We start from the raw sequence: 25,459 nt of genomic DNA, 5'->3' as shown, positions 1-25,459 counted from the left end.
AGCAAGTAAAACATTAAATATTATTCATACTGTCTCATTAGCAACTTATATGTACATACGAGATGTAATCTCTTTCATAACCTCTATCTTAGTTGCAAGGTCAGTCCCAAATAGGGAGTCAGACAGAGCAAAACAAGTAAAATCCTTTTACTTTCCTACATATTGTTATCAAATCAGAATTAAGTTTTAAAAACTGGAAATATATGGGAACGGTTACAAAAGCCTTGGATCAAAGCCTGATTATCTGCTGGTGTAATTTCACTGTGGGCCTGTGTGATACTGCAAAGTCTCCATCTTTCTTCTGGAAGCCTGTGGCCATTCCTTCTCTTAGTGCAGTCCAAACAGACCTCCTAGAAACACAGACAGCTCTTACTAAGCATCACGCTGTCTAAACAAAGGAAATTTGGAGCCAATGTTGTACCTGGTCTCTTTGCAACGTTTCCTCATCATATCCTGTCTTTAGCACCGGTCCTGTCAGGCCCTGAGCACTTCCAAAAGATTTATCTGTTGTACTTTTGTCCAAGTCGGTCAGAGGTTAAAGACACTTAGTACCTTACAGGACGAACTTCGCACGTCCATTAAACGAGTTAAAGAATGCAAGAATTTGATTCCAAGAACTACTGGGAACAGCTATGCAAAAGCTTCCCAGGGAGGTCTTTTGAAAATAGCATACCTAATGTAATAACCTGTATATTAGGCATATGCATCTAAGTCAAACATCAAAGCTGCACATTTAAAAAAATAACAAGATTCCATTTGTGACTCAAATATCCTTATCTAATGAATGTAAAGAATTAAGCATCCAGTGTTAGAAGCAGAGGTTTTTCTATGTCTCCTGTAGGCTGAATAAATATTTAATAGCATGTTTGATTGCAATTATACACTTTTTTTTTGCTTATCATGCAGTTAAGCACAGTCAACCAAACCACCACCATTTTGGCTCTTAAAACATATGAATAGTTGTTAATATCATTATTGATTATCAGTTAGCTTTGCTTTCCACTTTATCCTCCTCCTTCTCTTTTCAGGAGGAAAAAAAGGAATTCTTCTATTAAGACCTATAAATTAACAGAACTGGAAGGAAACTAAGTCTTTATAGACTTATGGACAGCTGGATTTGGACGCTTTTCGGGTCTCTTTCCATGTGGCCCCTCTCCTTCCTTTGCAATGGGAGGACCTCTGGTTTAAGGAACCACACGGCCAGCAGGAACCTTCCAGCCCACAATGACATCCACACAAATGAATTTGAGTTAACTTCAGCTGACAGCTGAAGGGGAGGGAAAAAAAGGAAAAGGAAAGCAAATTGCTCTTTGACTAGTAGATATTCAAGATGTTACACGTATAGCAAAAGACATTTTCCTTTCTTTGCAGGTTTCTGCATATCTTGAGCAGCAGACAGAAGGAAAGGCTCATTAGCAAGGTAGTGGACTTTATTCCTCTAGTTCCCCTGTACTGTTCCAATTCTGGAGATTTTTAAGTAATGCTGTTTTATGACAATAACATGATTTCTAAGTTTATCAAGTCAAGTTGAAGACAACAGCTTTAGAAGTGCAACAAGAGGAACAGTAAGTGCTATCAGTGAAATAAAGACTTGCAATATAATAATTGTTATTTATATGGTTTGCTAAGAATTTCCACATTAAGTTACTGTAGCAAATACACACCCAAAAAGTTTTCAGGCGGTTGTAAGGGGCATTTTGAGTCCAAGAGATGCTAGCTGAAGAAATATATTTAGAACATTTTATTCCTTCACAAAGTAATTTTAGAACCATGAAAAGTATCTATCCCTAAAGCCGTACATCTAGTAGGCCTAATGCTCTAGGTTAAAACATTTGGGGGGAAAAAATGAAGGAGAATATTCATTTGACAAAAACAATTTGGTTGGAAGGGCAGAACAGATTTCTGGTACAGTCCAATACTGACAAATGCCTAGCAAGATAAGCCTAACCAGACAAATCTGTCCTGTTGCCCAAGACAGTACCAGTACCCCAACATGACATTTGGGTGGAAAAAAAAGCTGTAACACTATGATACATTCTCCTCCAACTGCCACTTTATATTTTCACAAATTATTACTTGGGAGCAAGCAGCTACACTTCCAAAACCTGCATGGCTTTGTTTTAAGTCTAGTTCCAACAATTTCCTACAAACCTATGAAACAGCCATCACAATAATGCAAACTTACATAACAGGACCTGTTAAAATGTGTTAATGAAACTCTATCGACTAGCTGGCTTCTTTGCAATGGCAGCTCCCACTGGAAGTTAAAAATTTAAAGGCTAAGAATTTATTTTTTCTTTCTTTTCAAAGGACAGAAATGAGATTGAAAATCATCTAAAAATAGCAGAGAATTTTCAAGTGTCAGCTGTAACGGAAAGAGGAATGGCTGTCTCTCCTTACAGAGCCAGGATGGATGGAGTGAGCTTGTGATTCAGGATCAAGAGATAGCTTACACACAAACTGTAGATGGTAGAGAATAATTTACTAATTTTAGTAATATTCCAGGACAATCTACAGCAACTTGAAATCCAATGAAATTGTACTTTGTTTTAAAGTGGTTAATGTAAATTCTTATATACTTTGCCTGCCAGAAGGAAAAGTAAAGTACATATTGTGAAATAACTGCAAAAAGAGTTTTAAACAACCCATTCAAATCATGCATCCTCCTCATGACAGAATATGAATATAAATTACACGTCTTTGACTTTGTTTTGTCTTTTCCATCAATCTTTCTCCCCTAAAAGCCACAGTGTCAAGGCTTTTATTTAAAGCTCTCTCACATTTAAATAGTCCCTCACCTGCCTCTGAAGATTTACTGATGTAAACGGGAAGAAGGAAGAAGAGAGCTCAGATTTTTAATTTGTAGGGTACCTGTTTACATTGCAGCACCTATATTTTAGGTAGCCAAAGAGAGAAACATAAATTAAAGACTCTGCAGATGATGATCACCGAACGCAGCAGAAGCCATGGTGTCCCTCCAATATCACAGGACATCAGATTTCAACGCTCATCTTTCTCATGTTCTAGAATAAAGCTCCATTCCTGCCATGCTCACTTCAACTCTTGCAGGATATAAATGTCTTAAGGTCTACTGAAACTGTTACTTCACCCTACAGTGCTTATAGGGGACTTAAACTGGCAGAGCTGCAACAGTTCACAACCAGACTGTCAAGTACCGCCTTGACTTACTTGTTAATTAGCATCAGGACACACAATAAATTGAAACTGGAGCCCACACTGTTAAACAAAGTATATGGTTAGAGTCATCCCATACAAAGCAGAGAATCTTACATAGATACTAAATATGCTTATAAATTATTTTTCACTGTGTGCAGTCAAATTAGCCCACAAGTATGTTATCAAAAACTCGAAGTCTCAAAAGCCAACATCCAAGTTTCCCTTGAATAATAATAAAAACAGCTTACATGTGAATATTTTTTAATTGAGATATTTCTTCTACTTGGTCTTGCACAAATAAAACCAAGAGCAATTCAACAGATCTTCCTCAAAATTTGGAGAAATTGTGACCTTCCTGCAGAGGTCACAAAACCTACCTGGCAGTAAAGCTGATCAGTACTAATGCACAAATACATAGCTTTACTTTCAGAAAAAGTTATGTCATTGCATCATGTAAAATATTTGGAAAGCTCAATAATCACTAACTTTTCCTACAAAGTTCTTTCTTTTGTTTATAGCTATGAAACACTTCTTCACCATGTGAAGACTTGACAAAAATCAGGTTGAGCAACTATATTCACTATTTACTATTACTATCCTTTTTGCTATTACATGGTAAAATTACAGATCATGTCAAAATGCTAAATCAATGTAGAATTTACTACTTCCTGGCAATATGCCTTCATGCAAATTACCTCTAATTATAATTCTTTATCTGTCATTGAATACTTTTCATTTTTTAAGTACAGGAGTGAAGTCAACCTGTGTACGATATTTTCAGTCTCACGCTTGAAAATAAGATCATGAACCACTACCTCAATAAAAACAGCTAATATGTCAGATTATGTAAAATTGATAAACTGACTAGTCACTCCAATTTTCTGTCTCAGTCAGCACTCAGAATTTTGTTTTGTGGGAAAGTGGAAATACATACACATGCTTACTTCATTACCACCTTAAAAAAAATTTGCCATTTGTTCTATCTATCAATTGTTGCCTGACCATCAGATTAGCATCAGAACACATGAAATCCAGAATTACAATGCCTGTCACAAACGAGTTCAATAAATATAAAAAGCCAGTAATCTAAAGATTTACATTTATTGAACATGAAGAAACGAGAGGTTGAATGGGAAGACCTGCACAGCAGCTGGCAAGTCACAAGACAAGCACCCTAATCTCCTGCACTCACCCCCAAAACACCCACTAGTTAGAGACTAAAGCTGCTCTTAGGCAAGCCACAGAGCAAAGTTGAATCTGTGCAGAGCTCTCTGCAGAGCTCTCCTGTTGGCACAAGCACAAGCCTTCTAGATTTACACTATGCCCAGCAGGCTGGGCTCAAAAAGCTAAGGAAAACTTTCATCTTATCTTTCATCTACCTATGAACTTCCAGAAGCACATGACAGCTACAGGTCCTCTGCGCCCAGGTCTGGTAAAAGGCAGACAGACAGGGCAGGCAGGGAAGACTTCTCTGCTGTCACGGTGTAATCATGGTCTCGCCCCCAGTCAGCCACAGAGGGGAGGAAGGGAAGAAAAATTCAATGACTTATCTCTTCATAACCTCACCTGAGACTTTTGTCTTTCAAGAACACCCGCACTGTGGTTCCCTGTAACCCAAACCTGAAGAAGCAGCAGTGTCAAGTCACCAGGCAGAGCTGTATCCCGTAGTCTGCCAAGGGAAGAGCATCCCAGGGGTCACAGGTTGCTACCATGTAAAGAGCTAGGCTATTTATGGAGAAATAATAGCCTTAAATTACATTAAAAGGTTTCAATGTCGAGCAAAACAGTGACTTTTATAACTGATTTGCTTTATTAAAAAAATGTTTAAAAGTAAAGCAGATATCAAAAGAAACATGGAGAACAGTGAAAGACCACACAGTAAGCTGCAGATCTTTGATAGGCTTTATCAGGAATGGCCACCAGCTGCCACAGGTGAACTGGTGGATTTTCACGCAGTAAGCGCTGTGAAAGCTGACCTTCCCCCTCTGAAGCCATCAACAACTGTTTGGTTAGCCAGGTGACAGAGTGCACAAGATCCGCTTACGCTTTTTCCATGATGAAGCAAACAACAAAATCAGAGAGAAAAGTGTCTCTGTACCTTCAAGGGCTTCTAACAGAAATTCAGCAATAAAGCCATTCCTTGAGGTAAACTGAACAAGGAGGTGTCTTGCAGCAAAAAGTTCGCGAATTATTTTAACAGGAACTTCAATAATAATGACTTTTATTAGAGTATCAGCATACGTACAAATGCCCCAAATGAAATCATGGTTCCACTGTGCTATGCTCTATAAACACACAGTAAGCATTCTTGCCCCAAAATGCTTATATATTTTGAGCATTCAAAAAAAAGATGCCGGTGACCCTGGTATTTCTGGAAGAGTTGCTGGCTTGCTGGCAAATAGCAATATTGTGACCTCCCAAGTAACAAGAAAGAGAAATGCAAACAACCAAGAAGAACAGAGCAAAACAAAAATATTTCCATAAGCAGAACTTTCTATATCCCAGGAAGAGATCTCTGACTCCAGAGCTCAGAAAGGACACATTAACATGTATTACGTGACTCTCAGTATCTCAGTCTTCAATAAATTTACTTGCTAGGAAGTTCAGCAAGAAAACAGAGTGAATTGTTTCAAATCCCATGACAAAATTATTATGGAAGATATAATTGAACTGATGTCTAGGGTTTATCTGTGGACCTCAAAAAGCACCACAACATTGCTCTCCTGTGGTCCCCTCACATCCAAGGGGATCAGGTGCTGTGAAAACAGATGGCCTAAGCAATCTTAAAACAAACAACAGTCAGAGACAGGCAAAAATACTTTAAGGTCATCTATGGCTTGCTTGCTTTGTTGGTTTGTTTTATACACCATCTACTTAATTCAGAAGTCATAAACAGGAGGGAACATACCAAGGCCCCACTTCTTCCAATAAGAAGCCAAGGAAGCAAAGGAGGAAGAAAAGATATTTCCATCCTAAGAGTTCAGTGAACCATAAAACAGCACAGGGAAACAGAAATTTACTTTTGCCTCATCTATTCCAAAAACCAAGGAGCAGCACCAGGACAACTCAGGGTACATCCACATTAGTATTTCAAATGGAACGAGGAGCACGGTTTTCAAGCAGTTTGCCCAATTCACTCCTACGTACCCTGCTTTGGTGCACACTGTAGAGTTGTACCTGGATTCCTTCTGGGTGAACCGAACCAAGAGGCTCACTCCAGGAGCACGCTTGATGTGCTCCAGCCACAGAGGTACTTTTGTTGAAAGACCCATTCCAGAACTACTCTTAGGTAGAAGTCCTGAAATGTGCATAACATGGACACTGAGTCCTCGGCACCCCCCATTTTGCCCTATAAAGAGTTTACTTGATCATGTTGACTTAGCTTCAGAAAAATAGCTATGACTACTGTGGCAGCTCAGACAATTAAGAGATAATATACTAGACATACAATATAAAAAATAGGATATCATTAAGATACCAAAGGAAGCTGAGAAGTGAAGTACCAGTAAGGAAACAAAACTTATGGCTGTTATCTCCGCAGCACTTTCATACTTGAAAAGAGTACAACGTATGACATAACTGAACAACCACAACAAACTTCCTCTTCTCTATCACTACTATCAACAAATTCTCAGGGAAAATAGTAAAGCAAAGCTTCCTAACAGCACCACCGTTCACAAAACTGAGCAGGTGCTTGGCAGAGGACAATTAATTAAGAGGTGAAATCTCAGTTTACTCTATTAAATCTCAGAGCTGCTCCTTAACAAAACCCTCCCCTGCAGCAGGCTCTAGACGCCAGCCTGTGGCACTGTTGTTAGATTGCTTTTATCATTGCCTTTTTTTTTTTTTCTCCCCAATGCCATTTACCTATCAGCCAAGTAATATGACTGCAGAACAAAGTACTGAGGAAACAGGAAAAAATGGGCAACTCCACAGCACCCACCATGTGCCCCTGAAGGCCTGGGCATGGGAGGGAAAGGGACTACATGCCACAGACTTGCGGATAAAGGCAGTCATGGCAGAGGTCTGCTTGGTTTAAAAGTACACACAGACTCTGATTTCTGGAACTATATAAGACTGATAAGAAATGGAAGCTAATTACAGTTCCACAATAAAATACAGAAGGGAAAGGGGGAAAAAACCAAACCAACCATATTCCTCCTTAAAGTAATTCTTACCACATGCTGCAGTTGCTTTCATAGCTAGGTTTTCAGGGCAAGAAAAGACCATTAAAATGTCAGTCCACAAAGCATACTTCATCTTATCTAGACTGCATGTCAGTTTGTTCATCTGTAGTGCCCTGGCTAAAGCAGGACCTGTGAAAGGCATTCAGAGCTGTAAAATCCGAACCACTGTACTGAAGAGACACAACAGCCTATGCCCTCTTGCAATAAATGTAACCAAGGTCAGAACAGAGGTCTGAGAAAGACCATGAAAAAAACACTCCTGGCATGGGGTATCATTGCTCTAGACAGTGCTCTTGTGATCTCCTAGAAAATATAAACAAATAAATAAAAACACTTAAGAGCAGTACCATCAGTCTCCACAAGTAAGTTCATGTCATTTTGTGATTAATGATACCAAGTACGGTTATAAATTTAGCAGAAATACTTCATTTCATTTGTTGCTACAACACAACCTTTATACTGCATCTGGCTGTAAAGGTAGATGGAAGTGGGAAATATCGCAGGGTTGTTTCTCTACGACCTGTTCAATTTATTTTCACCAGATTCAGCTTAGAGGAATGGAGAGATTATGTCTGACCCTTTTTTCTTGAAAGCACACTTCCACTGAAATACATCAGCGTCAACAGTTTTCAAAGAAATTAACTGAATTTGTATTTTTAGAACCTAAACAGAAAACCAAAGCCCAGGGACACACATCTGCTTCAGTTCTATGGCTTCCAGCCACCAATGTCACTGTCGATATTTTTCCTCCCCGTAAGCCTCTCATTTCAGCCCCATTGCCACATGCATGCGGACAGCTAGCTCACCAAAAATAAGTATTTGTGTCACATCAAAATAAGCACCTGCCACAGGCGAGCGGCCTGCCATTACTGCTTCCACCACTGTTTTGCAATCTCTCCCCCCACCGTCCTTACTCACTGACCTTTCTACAACCATCCTGGCCTCGTTTTGTATTTGTTGCAACAAATACCTCCTTCCTCCATCACAACGCTGTCCTGTGACTCCTTCAGTTTCTTCCACTCTGTTTTCCATGCTTACTTTATAAAAATGGGTACATTTCTAAACAGAACAAATAAAATCCCATAGCATAAAAGGGTTTGCAACATATTCCACTCCCATTTTGATTCATGTGCTCCCCACCTTGGGCTACAAGCACTGCAGACAACCATACCTCCTCAAGACAAAGGCACAGCACTAGAGAGACACAGCTTTTACTAAAGAGACAGTTAAACCCTCAGCATGTACAATCCTCCTGCATGCGCTTCTAAGTGCTGCTAGAAAGCAGTCAGGGTTTCATTTCAAAATTAATACTCTGTAGAAAAATGAAAATCAGACCCTTAGCCAAGCCATAAGGGGAATCAAAGGATCCCTCATTTTCTTTTCCGAAAGGCAAATTTGCAGTTTCATCCCCAAATCCTTAGAGCTGCAGAAACAAGAGCATCTGCCAGCTCACTGAACCACCTGAGTAACTTTTTCCAGCCTAACTTCGAACTGTAACAACTTGCTATATCAAACTGCCAAATCTACAGTGCTCATTTCTTTCTGTGAATCCAGCTGTCATTTTTCCCAAATGCCTTCGCAGTCCCAACTCTCCCAATGCCAAAAAAAACTTTTCACAGATATACATAATTTTGCAAAACACATATGCTCTATGTATGGCACATGAAGTCAATTAACAAGTTTACTTACTGAATTAAAGGATGACACACAACAGTAAAACAAAAACCTCTTGCAGACAGCAAACACATTAACCTTCTCCTCCCTATGATGTGATACTCTCACAAGGAGCGCTAAGGAGTTCTGAAGTCTGAGTACATTTTTAGTATCCCAGAAGATCTTTCACACTTATCTCCATGGCATCTTTTATTCTGTAATTCCCATGGTGTTTCTGATCACCAGCACGCAGAGTTAAGTGTAAAATGCGTTCAATTTGCAAGTCAGCAAGGATAAAACATGCGCTAGGGAAAATACATTCCCTCATAAAAGAAAAAAAAAAGACCGAGCACAAAAGAAAAAAAAAAAAGCACGTACCTTTTAACTGGTCGGCTACCACGCTCTGACCAACTCGCTCAATCACCTTTCCATCCTCCATTTCATAACGGTCATCCAAGTATTTTGCAGTAGCTTCCGAAATATGGACTTTTCCAGCCACCCCGAGCTGCTCCATCAGATTGGCCAAATTGACATCATTGGACCACACATCGAACTTGAATCTCCTCATTCCCAAAATGCCACAGAGGACCGTCCCGGTATGAACACCGACTCTCATGTTCACCATTTCTTTTTTCTCTTGGCAAAACTGCTCAATGGCTTTAATCATACCTAAGCCCATCTCGATGCAGCAGTAAGCATGGTCTGCCCGGGGTTCTGGGCAGCCAGCTACACAGTAATAACAGTCTCCCAAAGTGCTTATCTTCTCGCATTTAGTGTCCTCGCACAGACGGTCGAAACGTCCAAAGAGGTCATTCAGGAGTCCCACCAGAGCGTGGGCAGATTTATTGGCACTCATTTTCGTGAAGCCAACAATATCTGCGAACAAAATGCTCACTTGCTCTATCTGCTGCATTTTAAAAGGACGGAATATTATGGGGGTTTTCTGTATGGAGGGCTTCTTCTTCCTGTTTTTGGGGCTTGAGGTGGAATGACGTTTGACAGAGTTTTCACTTTCATCATCCCCCTGCTTCATTAAGTCATCAGCTATTATTCTTGGCATAACAGAATGAATCATCCTCTCTTTCAGGGCTTTTTCCACTTCCAAGTCTTTTCCATGCATGATGGATTGCCCCACTTTCAGGAATGTGCTTCTCGACCTGACTTCGGACATGATAAATAAATGAATACCGATGGCGTGGATGCAGATGTGCAGGAAGGCTTTACTCAACAGCTCCCAGTAAACTGCACCGGCTCCGAGAGGCGTAAAACAGTTCTCATCGCGGAAGTGATAACCAAAGGTCTCGAAGAGGACCGAGTATGACAGTCCCAGAAACAAGCTTAAATACAAGGGTAAGTGCATCACCGTGTAAAGCAACAAGAGCACTTCAATACACATAGAAAAACTGCCTACTTGAGAAAGACAAGTCTCTGCGGGATCTGCCGGGGGAGTCCGATTGGACATGTCACCACTTCCTGAGCTAGGTTTCAGAGCCTGGAACTGCGGAGCGAGAGTCAAAGCAAAAACCAGGAGGGTGAGTATCAGCGAAGTCCATACGTAATGGCGGGCGTAAGTCTTAGTGAAAGTGAACACAAAAAACGCTACACATACCAAGAGGAAGCACAGAGCCGGCACCATGAAAACGATCTGTTTCTCTCTCATGTGTATGCCGAAGTAGATGCCCCAGAGAAGGCAGGCCACGCCAATGTAGAAGAGGGCATAGCGAAACCTGCGCTGGGTCTGCGGGAAGCACCTCTCCATGCAAGCCTCCTCCAGGTTGTTGGAGTCAAACTTGGGGTTCCACCACTTGGAAGAGGCCCTCTCGAAGAGCTGCGGCAGCTTCTTCTGCCGGCGGAGGCCGGGGCCGCTGCCACCACCTCCGCCGGCTCGGCGGGTGCCCCCCGACTCCCCCGAGCTGCAGCTGGAGGAGATGCTGTACTTGCAGTGCTTGGAAGAGGAGCAGCCCTGGTGCTGCTTGGGGTTGATTTTCACCGTCACGCTGTTGCTGTCCCCGCTGGAGTCGCAGCTCACCTCGGTGCTGTGGTGATGCAGCAGCTGCTGGTGCGGTGGGGAAGCCATGTTGTCAATTCCTCCCGAAGAGCCCGCTCAGGACTTGGGTCTCTCGGGCTGGGAAAGCCACCGGGCTCCTCGGAGAGTCGCCTCTAGTCTCCTCCCGCCGCCGCCGCCGCCGCCTGCGCGGAGGGGCGGCCGGGCAGCGCCGCGGCGCTCCGCCGCTCGCCGGGCTCGGCACACAGGGCGCTGGGGCGCGGGCAGCCCCGCATATTCCCCTCGCCTCGCACGCCTCCGCCGGCCGGGCAGGGCCGGGGCTGCCGCCCGCCGCTGGCCCCGCTCCCCGCAGCCCTGCCGAGGCGGGGGGGGGCGGGCGGCCGCTCGCTCAGTCCCGCGGGGGGGACGCCGGGCCCCCGCCGGGAGGGGACCGCTCCTCCATGTCGGCTGCAGCTGGCCACCGCTTCCTCCCCGCGCCCGCCGGGCAGCGCTCCCCTCACGGCCGCCGCCAAGGGGCCGGCTCCCGCCGCACCGCCCCCTCCCGCCCGCCCAGTCGGGACGGCACCGGCGGCCGCCCCCCCCCCCCCGCCGGCCTGCGCGGCCCTCCCCGCCGCTCTCCCCGCCAACGGGGCCTTGGGCCCTCAGCCGCCCCGCGCTTTCCTGGTGCCGCGGGCAGCGCCCGGGCGAGAGACCGAGTGCCCCTGCGGCGCCCCTCAGCCGCCGGCGCGGGGCTCGGCCGCCACCGCCGCCTCCTCCTCCTCCTCCTCCTCCTCGCCTGCCGCGGGGCCCGGCGGGGCTGGTCCCGTCACCCCTCCCGGCGGGGTGGTGCCGCGCCGCCGCGGGGAGCTCCGTGCCCTGGCGGGGGCCGGCCCGCCCGCCTGCGCGCCGCCGTGGGAGGGGAGGGAGGGGAGCGGCGGGGGCGCGCTCAAGCGCGGGCGGCCGCCGCCGCCGCCGCCACCATCTTCCTCACGGGGGGACACGGGGGCGCGCGCCCCCGCCGTCCAATGGAGCGCGGCGCCGCGGCGGGAGCGCGCACCCCCCCCCCCCTTTCCCGCCCGCCCTCTTCCCGGCCTGAGGGGCGCGGGGCGGGAGCCGCTCCCCTCGGACACGCACCGGCCCGCAGGGCCCCGGGAGCGCCCCTTTCCCCTCAGAGACGGGCCCGGGGGGGCGTGGGGGGTACGTCTTATCCCCTCCGTGAGGCAGCGACGCCCCCCCGCCTCGCCGCGGCCGCTCCTCGCCGGTAGCGGGCGGGGAGGGCTGACAGGGACGGGACGGCGCGGGGTTACCGGCGGCTGGAGCCGGGCGGGTCCCTCGGGGTGTCCGCGGCCCGTCCCGTCCCTCCGCCGCGGCCCGGCCTCTCGCCGTGCGCTGCCCCCGCGGCCGCCCTCCCCGCCGGCGACGGGTGCCTGCCGGCGGGTCCCACCGGCGCCTTTAGCGCCGTGTTTGTTCACGGGGGGCTGGGGGGGAAAGGCCGCCGTCGGCGCGGCTGACATTTGCCATGCGCGAACAACATGCACTTCAGCAAACAACTCAACCTTTCCGCATCCCCGCAGCCTGCCGGACTTGCTGGCTTATTTTTCTCCTTTCTTCGCTTGTTTATAACTGACGCTATCTCGCCTGCACCGCTCCCTCAATTTCATTATCTCTTCCTCCCCAGGCGGCCCGTATCTTTCCTTCCTTCGCAGGGTTTCTCTCTGCACTTGCTTCAGCTCCTTCCCCTCCTCTTCCCAGCTCCCCATCCCTCACCCTTGCTCACAGGTGATGTTCCCAAACGCTCGGTCCCACCAGCTTCTCCCCATCCTGCTCCCTCCCTGCGCCCCAGCCCCTGCTCTGCTGCTTGTCCGCTTGCTTTCGGCCGCGGCCTGGGCCCTGCTGTGCCTCCTGCTTCCCTAAATCCCATTTACTGTTTTCCAGGTGAGCCTTTCCCAGCTGGCTGCCCACAAAGCACTCGACTCCAGCGGCCCTTCCTTCAGCAGCGCTTCTTACCCAGCAGCGAGCCCCTTATCCTCTGAAGACGGCGCCATTCGGTAAAATTTACCCTTTTTTTTTTTAAATAGTAATAGCAAATATGTGGCCACACAGTTACTGGAACTGAAACCTGTATTTTTTTCCATTTCCTTTGTAAAGATATTACTTATTGTGCAGTAACCATGCTGTAAAATGTGGTTGTTTTATTATTATTTTGAAGAAATTTGTATTTCCTCACGTACTCAGATACCAAAATAATCTATAATAAAAAAGACCAATCAATAGTGATAATTGTTTTGGTTTTGCTATGCCATAGCCATCTCTCGAATTCCAACTAATGTCTTGGCTGATCAATATTTTACAGCGAGTGCTGCTTACCAGGCCACTCTTACATAAACATTGTTAGGAAGAAAGGAATCCCTTAGCTGACAGAGCAGAATGGAAGGATGGCCTCCTGGGCTTGGCTATTAATTGATACATTTACTAGGACTTCTTTGCAACCTTTTTATTGATTCAGCTAAATGTACTTTAAGTTACCTTTTTACTTCATAAAGGATGATGAGTTTATTTAATCTGCAGGATTAAATAAATACAACAACTTCCAAGGTTTCAAAGATATTGTAGAAGTTTGGTGGAAAAAAGGAAAAAAGTTTTTTACCTCAATGGCAAAGAATTTAAGGTAAAACACCTGTGTTTTTTAACTTTGTTATGTAAACCTGTAAGATTTATGTTGTTGTAGAGACTGGGTGATTTGAACTTTGAGATGCAAGAGGTACTGAAATTCCAGCCTAAATTTTTTTAGCCTTGCGTTGTGATAGTATTGGCTTATTGTTATTGCTTATGATATCCTTACTCAACTGCCAGTCTGGGTCAGCCACATTTCCTTAACACCCATCTGAAAAGGGTAGAAACTACAAAGAGCTAAAATATGGAGGGGGAAACAAGAAATAATTTAAGCCCTCATTATTTCTAAGTAAATCAGGATGTCATTGAAAAGAACACCAGGGTACATTTTTCTCCAGTTGAAGATGCGAGCTTTCCCTCTGGTATCAACAAAGCCATGCTTTCATTCGGTTCCTTTTGCCCAGGGTGATTAAGAGTGCATAGGTGGTGAATAATTAAAATGTTGTTTGGCTAGAGCATAGTAAAAGTTGAGGCCCTTCAAACTGATATTTATTACTGAAACTTGCTTGGGTAGGCTTTAATTAAATTTTCATCTAAAATGAAGATAGATACGGGATCATACCTTCATGCAAAATAAAACTGTTAGGCTGCGGTTTGTGTGTGTACAGCAGTAAGTGAGTGCACAGAAGGAGGTGGTTCAGGTGCATGTATGCTGCACAGAGAGGGTTCAGATGCGCGAGTGTGCTCACACAGTCAGAGGAGAGAGGCTGCTTATATGCATTTTTCTCTGCATGCACACAGAAGAGACCGACGCTTTGGGCATGGAGGTACGTGTGTGCAGGAGACAGAGGGCAAGCAGAAGCAAAGCTCAGACTGAGAAGCAAGAGAAGTGTGTGTTGTTCCCCCTGTGCTCAATAAAGTGGGACTTTGTATGCTCTTAGAATAAACAGAATCACATCAAAGATACTGGCCACATCACAAGTTTTAAATGAGTGACCCACATGATCCCAAATTTTGTCTGGCTACTAGTCAGAGCCTGCTTTTGATCTCCGCTAATGAAGCAGTCTCCTCTTTCCCAGCTTTCGTTCACTGGTTCGAAGAACAGTGAAGTGGGACCGAAGAAGGCATCTGACTTGAGAAAACCCTCCTTTGGTAAGCTTCAGATCATGATTTCAAGGTTGTTCAGAATCCTTGCTCCCCCGAGGAAGCTCCCACTAGTTTTGTTACTCGTAGACTCCCATCCTGCTTCTGCTCTTGATCTTTTGGGTGAAACAGTCACCCAACACTCACCAGCCCAGCCATTCCCCAGCTTCCTCTGTCATTATCAAGTTCTGTGGAAACATACACTGTGTGTGCAGTAGGGAGAACAGTTACCTTCTATTCACTTTTGTTAGCTCTCTCCTGGCTGGGAAGGACCTCGTGCTGCCTCCCAAAAGACTGAATTTTTTAAATCGAGTGTTATGTCATGGACAGTATTCTTTCACTTTGCTTTTATCGTGAAGATTTTTCTCTTGTTGAATTCAAGAAGCAGATTAAATACATGTAAGCAGTAAACAACAATGATGCTTGTATTTATTTCAAGCCTGAGTAAAATTTGTCTTAGAGGGCAAGAAGTGGTTTGAATTTGTATCTGTTATTTCCTGCCCTGCACTCTGATTTGTTTTTATCCAGTAGGAGTTTAACCCCATGGAGTTTAACCCCATGGAATATAATACAGCCAGTGTGTCCTTCCAAGGCAGCATCTGTGTGGGTAATGTTTGTAGCATCCTTTAAGGAAGATGCTTCCTCTTGGTCACTTTCTTAGCGACAATAGTTAGCACATCTTGGTAGAGCTGGGAGCTACCACACAGTATTGACTTTGAGTCCCAGGTTCGTTTTAGTGTCTGGTAGTTCTGGGTTGTGCTGTTTTCCTGCAGAGAACTCTGACTGCCTTTCCAAAGTACTCTGTGACTGGTTTCCTTTCTCAGAGACCGAGTTAGAGGAAATATTTTACAGAGCAATAGCTGAGCAAATGCGTATCCTACTTGCCCATTTCTTTTAACTTCATGCTGCTAAATATACATATTTAGTCTATAGAATTGAATTTACTTCCCTTCTCAGAGGCACAGCTTTGTCAGCTCTAATGATTAGCTTTTGTTTGATGTTCATAATATTGTGCTTCACCGCTTATCTGATGGAGCTGTGCGAAACTATTTAGGGGGGTTCTGAAATGTGACAACCCACATGATGCTTTTTTAGACTTCACAAACCGCCTTCATGAGGCAGAAGAATATGACATGGGAACTGCTGGCTAGAACAACAGCGTATATTAATGCCAATATAATTGGTGTAGACGGGGAGGAGGAGTGCTATTTAGAAGTTTGTGGCTTTTATTGTATACTGTCAAAGGAAAACTTATAGCCTGAAAGAAAAGGCATCATGGACGCCATGGATGAGACTACTGATCCTGTCTGGCTCTGGAACAGCATAAATACTGGAGGAAATGTGTTAAAACCTGTTTTGTCCATTCACAGACAGAAAGGCTCAGGGGAGACAGGCCAGATGCTCCATTCCTACTTTCTTACCTTAATAAATAGCAGGATCTCACTTTCTGGCAAACTTCTGCATCTGCGTCCTTGCTGATGTGTGCAGCATTCATTATGAGCTTTGTTTTGAATCCTGATAACCTCTAGATGAAAGAACTTATGTTATGGATTTTTAAAAAAAAAAACGGCTTTTCTGACTTCTGTTCACAAACTAACAGCTAAACATTAGAAAATATTTTGGAGGATTGTTACCCCTCCATGGTTTTTAAAATTGGAAAAGTATCACAATGCTTATTTCACTTTTCCATAAAAGAAGAGCACCAAGATTACCTTTGACATCTTTTCCATATGAAGCCATGGACGCTGGGTAAGTGGTGCATTCTTCTCACTTCCTCGGGGTAGCCAGGTTGGTTTTGTGTTCTGTATTTTTACCTTTCCGAAGTTGCAGTTGAAATTATTCATATTACTGACACGATTTCATATCCCAGATGAGATGCACAGATAAAATAAGCGAGTAAGCAGTAGAAGATCTTTTTATGTGACTGGGACAGCAAGAGGGAGGATAAAACCTGGCCCAGCTGAGTGGGAATCACTGGCTCCCATAGGACTAGGATTTTTCTTGCAAGCTTTATGGTTGTCTCATTCGAGTGGTCTTCTACAATGAAAGCAATGCAGACTATACCACTTATTTGGCAAAATGTGTGCCACCAGGAGGTGGTTTCACTCAAACATACATTTCTGTAAGATGAAGACAAACTTAAAATTTATTGCTCATTCCATTCATAACCAAAAGTTCTCCTGGCTTGCCAAGCTGCTGAATCAGCTTGGGTACCTCACCCTTGAGTCAGCAAAGCCTGAAATAGAAACTTGCTCTGTTTCCGAAGAAAGGAAGTACCGCTGTTGTCTGCAAATACAGCCACATCTAACGTGCTTTCATAACTACAAACACTTGGTGGAGAAACTTGAATGACACTCTGCTTCTTAATTAAAAAAAAAAAAAAGGTGGGTGTGAAAAAAGGCTGTTAAGCTTGCTATGAATGGGGCTGTCTGGGCATGGAAGAACCAAGGAATAAACAGCACAGCAAGAGAAGGGCTGTACCAGTGGCAGTCACTGATGTCACCTAGACTAGCCCAGCATCAAGTTCCCACTCCATCTACTTGCAGCTTCTCAGGACATTCAAATTAGGGAGACGAGGCTATTAGGCTACAACCAGGCTAAAGCAAAGTCTTAAGCCATTAAGAACTGATGGCAAGAAGACAGGGTAGAAGCTATAAAACACTGACTGGAGATGAGCTACAGCGGTGCTCATCCAGGATTCCCAAAGTAGAGTTGAATCACTCTCGCTGCCATGCTGCAACTCCACTTTATAGCCCAGCATAAAATAGCAAAAAACAGTGAAAATGACCAACAGTTGCAAATAGTGGGAAGTGACACTGTAAGTCATCAGCAGGACTTCTGTGAGTAGGTGGAAGGCAGTGAAAAGGCATGTAAAAATAGTCCCTATGTGATATAAATTAGGGAGGAGTTTCTGTGGTTCCAAGTCAGGCCAAGAAGGAGAAAAATAATCATAGTGTTAACTCGCCCGTTCTCCCCTTCTCAAGTTGTTCAGTTTTTTGTCTTGCAGATGTAGCATCAGTAATTTTTAGCATTGTACAAAAGGACACCCATTAAAAATAAAGTTTCAGGGGGCTGCCAAGCAGATGCTTGTTGTGTGCCACCTTCCCATGAGTGGTCCTTCATGCGTGCTGCAGGACAGTCTCATGTTCTTCCTGCTCCAAGCAAATGACTGCTGCTGGCGTTTCCATGAGAAGTCTTCTGAACTGGCTTTACCGTCCATAAAGAGCAGGCCATTCTGACGGGCAAAACCAGTAATGCCTTTCAAACCCTGAGCAGATGAGATGTGCAGCTATTACTGGCCTGGGAGGAAAAAAACCCTTTGCCTTAGAGAAAGTCCAGATGTATTTTACATCCTCTGGAAACTTTTCCTCCATCTCCTCTGAAGGAAGGGCTGGATGCCCATGTGCTGTTCTTCTGTGCTGCAACGTGACCTGCTTCCCCTCTAGCTGTGAAGATCTTGTACATGCTCCTTTACCTGTGTAACATCATAACTTATATGATCTTGCAAAATAAGGTTTTGAAGCCAACACTATAGAGAAACAGAAAATTTTTCTATTCTCACAGCTCACTTATTTAGACATCCTGTCTTCATAGCACAGTTTCTGTGGGAAGATCCTGATGGATAGGGGAGTTCTCTTTTATGGGAGCAGCAAAAGGACCCTCAGAATGAAATTATTCTAAACTAGTCTATTCAGAGCTAAACTAGCCTAATCTATTCATATAACCTTGCAGGCAAGTTTCCTCCTAGGGTGACACTTGATACAGGATTTTCCTGCAGTACTATGGAGGAAACGACAGAGAGTTGGAAAAATTGTCATTTCTGCAATGGGTATGAATGTTGCAACACACAATTTTACCATTTTCTGATTTTTGCAACAGTGCAGTTGCAAATTGCAACACATTTTATATTTAGTGTTTTGGATTATTCAACCAAAAAGAGGTGGGGATGAGACTTTACCAGCACAATTACAGGCTTATGCAATCATCTGGTGCACATGCTGCAGGTTTGGAAGAAAGACCTGCTGCAAATCCACAGAAAACCCTAGCTAGAGGCTGTAAGTGCTGCAAGGAATTACACAATGTGAAACTTAGTGAAACATTTGCTATGTGTGCACCAAGCACTTTTTAAATTTGGGTTTCTGGGGAGAAGAGAATTGCTGTGGCATTTCTGTGACTTGATCCCTTGTCTCTGTTGATCTGTGACAGAAAGGTGACCCCGAGTGCTGCTGAGCTGGGAATGGAGATGGGGACAGCCATCCCCGTCTGAGCTGAGCATTCGCTTGGAGACTAACAGAGCGTTCCCAACCGCATCCCGGAATAGATTCACTTTCTCATCCCCTGGCTCAGGCTGTCACAATGTATTTTAACTACAAATCTGTTATTCTGCGCTGTGGGTGCCAGAATAATTTTAAAAAATAACCCAACTCAGTAATACTGGCTTTTTGGTGATTTTCTTTTTTTTTTTCTTTTCCCCAGAAAGGGTAGAAAAGAGCATTCTTCTTGGCTATACCTGAGATTTCACCTGCATGGCTGCAACTCCCATGCTGTCTAGGAATATAGATAACCTCCACTACTCCAACCGGAGGAGATATATCAGAGCAGTTCAGCAATGATGTGACAAGTGTGAAGTGGAAGGCATTGAAAAAAGTATTATCTCGATTTTTAGTTTGTATTTAAGAGGGTTTCTACACACTTGTGTTCTATAAGCACAGAAAGAGTATGCTTCTGTCTGCAAACACAGGAACCAGTCATTATTTCAATTTATTGCTGTAGTGGTAGGATTAAGCCTTTGATTAGAGAAGAACAAATTATACAGGGTAATTTGACCCCTGGTATGTTAGTGTGGTGACTGCAATTGGGGTGGCCCAACCCAGTCCACTGATTCTACTGCTAGGTGATATATTTAGCATTTGTGTTGATTAAAAACTGATTTAATTCTAAACTGGTTGCTGCTGCACTTCACACTTTATAACTTAAAGGTTTTATTTACACTGCACAAAGAAAAGGCTACAGTAAAAGATTATTGCTGGGGCTTCAGAATCAAGTACTTAAAAATTACAAAAGGCAACATTAATTTTAGCATTTTGACATTCTTAAATAATATCCATGGAGTGCTTGATGCTTGCTGAGTATTCAGGACTTTTGCTGGGCTGTTGATGGTCCATGAGTGCAAAATAGCAGCAAACAGCTTCCAAACAATCATGTTTAAAGCTGAGCATGAATGCATGTTTCTGCCACGCACCCAGTTCTGTTTCCAGGGAACAAGATGGGAAGAAAATGTTGCTGAAAACACTAATACATAACGCTTTGGCAGAGACGGTTATCACATCTCCTAGTCTTTTTTACCTATGTTGCTGCCCTGACAACTGTGGTATATTATGGAAATAAAATGTGAAGTCACTCAGGTCTGAGTTCTGCTCTTTGTGGAGTAGACAAATACATTCAGTACCTTTTGATTGAGGTAAGAGAAAGTGCACGCTTCTGCAGTGAAGGAGAAGTACCAGTCCTGGGGTACTGAAAACACAGCAAATATTTGTTAAAAAGGTGAGTTAGGGGCGAAACAAAGTGGCATATAGGATGCAATGAAAGGTTGTCGCGGGAGAAATCCAATTCAATCCAGCAATTATTGACTAGATGCAATCAAGATTTAGGAATGGGGCTCTAATCCTTTTATAAACCAGGAATCTCCTTGAATTGGGTAATGGGAGTTCTGACAGTCACACTCGATAAGCAAAAATCAACTAATCCTCGTGTTTCATGGCACGCACTAAACTCTTAATGACAGTCAGGAAAAAACATAACCCATCACTGGATTTTTGGTAATTTTCCACCAAAGGTTTCCTCCAGGCTGCAGCTTTCGGAGGCTTTGCATGATTTGTACCTGAGAGAACTGCTCAGATATTGTGTTTTGATAGATTTAGACAGCCGAGTTATTTACTGAAGGATACCTCTGAAAGGGAATTTGGTGTAGACTGAGTTGGCTGCTGTGCTACTATGTGTGACCCCATCTTGTCACTGTATGCCTGAAACTGTCCCACATATTGTCTGTTAATTTGTTAAATTATTTCCTAGAACACTTAGAAAACAAAACAAGGAGCTGAAACTGCCTCTCAGTATTTCTTCAGTCCAAACAAACAAACAACAAACAGGTTGTGTGTTCTACATGTCTAGCCAAAACATCTCAGTTATTAATATTAAACTCCTGGGTGCCTGGAGAACCTGATCCTGAATAAGCTACAAAGCTGAAGCATGGCTGAAAATATAAAAAAAAATATTCCACCATCTTCAGCTAATGTTTCTGCAAGGTAGCAAGAACAACCTCCCCTCTCCCCTGTAATGACAGGGCATGCCGCACAGCAGCAGATGCACCATTGCACTGGTGTGTGGCAAACATGCGGTGCTCACCGCCGGCTTGTGTGCTCGCGCTTCCCTCGAGGGCTCAGTGTCTCAAAACCAGACAGGCTGGTCCTCTGCAAGGACTGCCGAAGGACGTTACATGCTCCTGCGAATCCCTGCAGTGGTTTCAGGAGGCAAAGACAAGTGGCCGTAGAGAGAGAAAAGGCTCTGGCCATAAACCGGGAAAGTGGGGGCTGAGAAGCAAATTTGTTGTGCTAAGTGGCGCTTTCCCATCTGCTCATTTCTCCTCTTTCACCGTTCTCATTTCAATTCCTTCCTCAGCTTTGGCTCTGTGGAACAGCAGGGAAAATATTCTGTTCCCCTTTCATTGTCGTAACGCATATTTATTAAATCCCATTTTATTATAACCCAAGTAATGCTTGCCATGTTTTATTTTTTATCTGGACCATTTAAGCTCTTAATGAAGGATTTGCCCTTAATCTGGATCTCTTGCTTCCTTTTCTTGTTGTGTTTGGTTCAAACTCAAGGCACATGCCATATTCCTTTAGAGGCAGTTTGTCTTGACTGGAGGTGTGTCGATTTTTAACCAGGTTTTCATCCTGCCCTGTCTTACCTTCGCAGCCTGGCTGCTTAGACTGGGAGGCACCGAGTTCATCACTTTGCTACAGCCTCAAACTTCTTCTTACAAGCCAGAAATGCGGGCAGGGCTCTCGGAGAGGTTATCATCTTCCTAACCTCAGCCAGGCTGCAAACCAGCCCGCAACCCACCTGCTTCCCCTAAACAAGCAGCGTGCTTCATTAACCACAGAAACTTCAGCAACGCCCAGTCACTGCCTTGATTTTCCCCGTGAAGCAAGGCATGGCAGCAATGATTTAGCACTGTTCATGGGTGGATGTCTCTGTCTTTGAGAGAACAGAGCTAAAGCTGGGAGCCCACCACTTCTGTGCCGCTCAGCATTCTAGAAGAGGATGAACATACAGAGTTTTGGGGCTGAGGTCTTATTTAAATTATATATTAGGCTGAAAAATTAACCCCCCATTTATAGTAATAAAGGATGCTCCCAGTGCCTACAGATACTGCTTTACTTAGCAAAAGCAGCCAAATCTACCGACTGTGGTGTTGGAGGACTTTATATATAGCAAATAGTAACTGTCTTTAATTAGCTTTATTTACACAATAGATGTCAATGTTGAACTCTCTAAATTAAAAGGGCAGAATGTCCTTATTGGGAAATGTGATTTTTGAAGCCTAACAACTTAAAAACAGCAGGAGAGTTTTTGCTCAGACTGCCTGGGGAGAAAAATCACCTTTGGCTCAACAAAACAGGAAGAATTTCAAGCCTACAGCAGAAGTTTTTTAAGAAACTAATGAAAATGGAGGATTATAGTTTAAACTGTTTTGCAATCACTGGCCTGAATCCTGCAGACACTTTTTACATGCACTTAACTTTATATACGTGGTTAGTTTTGCTGACCTGCATGGGATTATTTACACGTGTAGATATAAGTACATGCCTGAATGTTTATAGAGTGGAATTTAAACTGTAGCATTTGTTACTGAAAAAAATGACATTATGTCAAGATCTCCATAATTGGCTCATTGAGATTCTTTATGTTAGGAAAAAAAAAGCTGAGAAATTCAGGAATTAGGATTCCTGAGGCGGTCTCAGATCAGCTCCCTCATGTGAATAGGATCTTTTGTTGTGCTGGGTCACAGCATTGGGCCACAAAACTTATTTAGCAGCTATTTAAAAAAAACCCCACCTTTATATAGTTTGAATCTACTGCTCATAGGAGAATATTGTCTGCATTTCTTTCTACTCTCTAATGTGTATCAAAGCCAAAAAAGTAACTGAGACTGAAAGGTTTCCCCTCATCAATGGGAAGCAAGTAATTTTAAAAAATTTTTTTTAAAAAATAATTTTTCTAAAATTTATTTTATTTTTTAAATATTTTTTTAATATATTATGGGAGTACATTCTACCTGCCATGAAGTGACTTGTTGAAACCCCCTGAAACAGGAATAAATCACCTCTGCAAACTGTAGTTCTGCCGTTTATCAGCTTGGTTCTGTGCAGAAGCCAAACTGCCATTAAGCTGACTCACATTTTGGCATTTTGTGTTTATATACAAGATGACGGTGTTTGCAAGCAATGGGAAAAAAAAAGTCGTTCATCAGGACTGCGGTCCTGGCAAAGTCTTTCCCTTCTCTGCCACAGCGGCAGAGCCCGGGGACGTGGCCAGAGCCCTGGTCCAGTGCAGGATCTATTGCCACCACTCTTTGCCATCCAGTGCCCGGTGAAGCCAGGGCATTCCCGCAATCCCCCATTCCCATTTTGTCCCAGACCCGTTGCTGGGCCGTCACCACCTGCTGTGTCGCCAGCCTGTCAGGCTCTGCCGCTGCCAGAGTCCCAGATCTACCCGAATTTAGGCACACCTGGTGCTCCCCCATCCCTCCTCGTCCATCCCTCCCCTGTGCGAATCTACCAGCGTCCTTCATGGCTCTGAAAAGCCAGCTTCGGCTCTCAGGACGCTTTTTGCACAATCTTTATTACACTAGGTCCAAAATATTTAACATAGTATTCCTGGCACCGGTATCTTACTTGCCGCAGGGTTTATTTTCCCTTGCTGCCCCTCTTTATCTCCAAATCCATCACCCTAAGTCTTATCCTGTTTTTTTTGCCTTTCCCCAGGCAATGTCAGGGGTTTAAGGACCTGCGGTGGAAGGGACCAGGACGCTGGCCACACTGTTTCTAACCTGCTGTGGCATGGCATACCTGGCTCTACGTTGCTGCCGCCCCGACCTGTGTCTCCTGGCATTCCCTAGGTTTTAACCATGGCTTCTGGCTGTGTTGCAGTCCTGTCAGTCACTGGGGAGAGGTAGAGGAAGGTCCCCCTTCGGCCCCCACTAGCGTGGCTCCTCTCGGTGTCCTCTGGCGAAGGCTGACCCATCACCACCGGCCCCGCATCCTGCCCTGTGGCATCCTGCCTTGTCCTTCGCCAGGGGAGAACCGCAGTCAGAATAAACCAGGCAGACAACGCCGTGGGAGAACTCTGTCCTGGGATGCAATAAACTGTCCCCGTGTTCTGCTTTGCCCCACGATCGCGCTTGTCAGTACGGCTCTGCCGCAGACCTCAGGGCTGCGCTGGGCCCTGTGGGGTTGATAGCCAGGGCTGGCTCTTTAGGAGTGTTTGGCTGAGGCCAGTCACCATTAACTTAAGCAGGAGCAGGTCTCAACTGCTGAAAATCCCATCCACATCTGCTGTAAGATGGGAACAAGTTGTTAAATGCTTTATATCGGGACAGTAGCAACTCTTCATCAAGCAGAAAGAACCAGGCGTTCAGATTTCTGCCAATGGAGAGGAGGGGGGCTCTGCAAGCACCCCCAGAGTTTCTAAATGCTCCTTCACATTTTCTAAAACTCTTCAGTTTTCTGCCTGAATGTGACAAAAAGATTTGTTGAAGCAGGTTGGAATGTTTCGTCTGGGGCTGCCGGCAAGCATGGTGTGCTGCGGCACTGCCCATTCCCAGTGTCCCTGGGGGATTCGAGGTCTGGTGGCACCTCCTGGCTGTGCTGTGCTCCTCCGGCTGATGGAGACGATGGAGCCAAGCCGGAGGGACCGCCTGGCTTCACAGTGCCAGCAGGGACCTGGACACCTCTCCTGGATGTGCCCAAGTCCCAACATCTCTCATCACAGCATGAGCAGGTACCAAGAGCACCCCGCACCTGGCAGCCTGGTGGGTTGTGCTCCGCTAGTGATTTTATTGGGGTGCATCGTGCTCATGTACCTGGCTTTGCTGACAAATCCCCTCCCTGGCAGAGCTTTAGCATTTCGCTTCGACTAGCTACAGCTTGCACCCTGCCCCAGTGCTGGCTGCAAGTGAGCAAAGGAGTGAAAAGAGCATCGGGGACCAACTAGGTGAGCAAGAAACCAGAGCCCAGCCTTGAGTTTGGCCTGGGGCTGGGGCTGCAGCTGCAGCAGGCACGAAGTTTCCATGGGTTGCGGTGGGTCAGAGGCAGCTGGGGCTCCTTTCCTCCCTGCTTGAGCCCCGGCCATCAGGAGCTGCAGGCAGGATTAAGGAGAAAAAGCAAAGTACAGGTCATGGGAAGAGGGAAAACAGAAGCAGCTCAGTCAGCAGAAGAGGAAACAGTGGGACACAGATGTCCGTGGTAAGCTGAAGCCACTTAAAAAGGATGTGTTTATTCGTATTTCCTTCCACTATGGCTTAATTGCAATGGTTTTTAATGACAGGTAGGACAGGAGCTGGGCTTCTGCCTAAACACTTCTCCATCCTCCGTAAAAGTGCTGAATTTAATATTAACAACAATTAATCACAGCTACA

The 25,459-nt window shown here is 44.8% G+C and overlaps 2 protein-coding genes across 6 annotated transcripts in view; one reads left to right on the top strand and one right to left on the bottom strand.

The window, feature by feature from the left end:
* ADCY9 (adenylate cyclase 9) overlaps positions 1 to 11,493 on the bottom strand; it is a 98,135-nt gene extending 86,642 nt beyond the window's left edge. For 4 of the 5 annotated variants that reach the window (XR_012654647.1, XR_012654648.1, XM_075059247.1 and 1 more), the window contains exon 1: positions 9,396 to 11,493. Coding sequence is in view for 3 of the 5 variants with exons in the window: in XM_075059247.1 (XP_074915348.1) it covers positions 9,396 to 11,094 (1,699 nt within the window). In the remaining 2 variants the exon portion in view is untranslated. The remainder of the gene's footprint in view (positions 1 to 9,395) is intronic. The other variant, XM_075059249.1, reaches the window with a different exon arrangement.
* LOC142045599 (uncharacterized) lies at positions 11,093 to 21,520 on the top strand. The gene is made up of 6 exons (XM_075059283.1): positions 11,093 to 11,119; positions 11,182 to 12,198; positions 12,937 to 13,049; positions 13,597 to 13,669; positions 14,694 to 14,766; positions 19,234 to 21,520. Exons 1-6 carry the CDS (start codon positions 11,093 to 11,095, stop codon positions 19,269 to 19,271), a joined length of 1,341 nt encoding a protein of 446 aa, XP_074915384.1. The 3' UTR covers positions 19,272 to 21,520.
* Positions 21,521 to 25,459: the final 3,939 nt, after the last annotated feature.

This window comes from Buteo buteo, chromosome 29, assembly GCF_964188355.1.
Source record: "Buteo buteo chromosome 29, bButBut1.hap1.1, whole genome shotgun sequence".
Lineage (NCBI taxonomy): Eukaryota > Metazoa > Chordata > Aves > Accipitriformes > Accipitridae > Buteo > Buteo buteo.
This window is presented reverse-complemented; position numbering and strand designations above follow the sequence as displayed.

What these genes read in the sequence shown, in the direction of transcription:
- LOC142045599 (XM_075059283.1), top strand. Translation starts at nt 11,093, where the DNA reads ATGTTGTCAATTCCTCCCGAAGAGCCC. An exon ending in GGCCCGGGGGGGCGTGGGGG is followed by an intron (nt 12,199 to 12,936) that starts GTACGTCTTATC and finishes ACTGTTTTCCAG; the next exon opens with GTGAGCCTTTCCCAGCTGGC. An exon ending in TCAATGGCAAAGAATTTAAG is followed by an intron (nt 13,670 to 14,693) that starts GTAAAACACCTG and finishes CCTCTTTCCCAG; the next exon opens with CTTTCGTTCACTGGTTCGAA.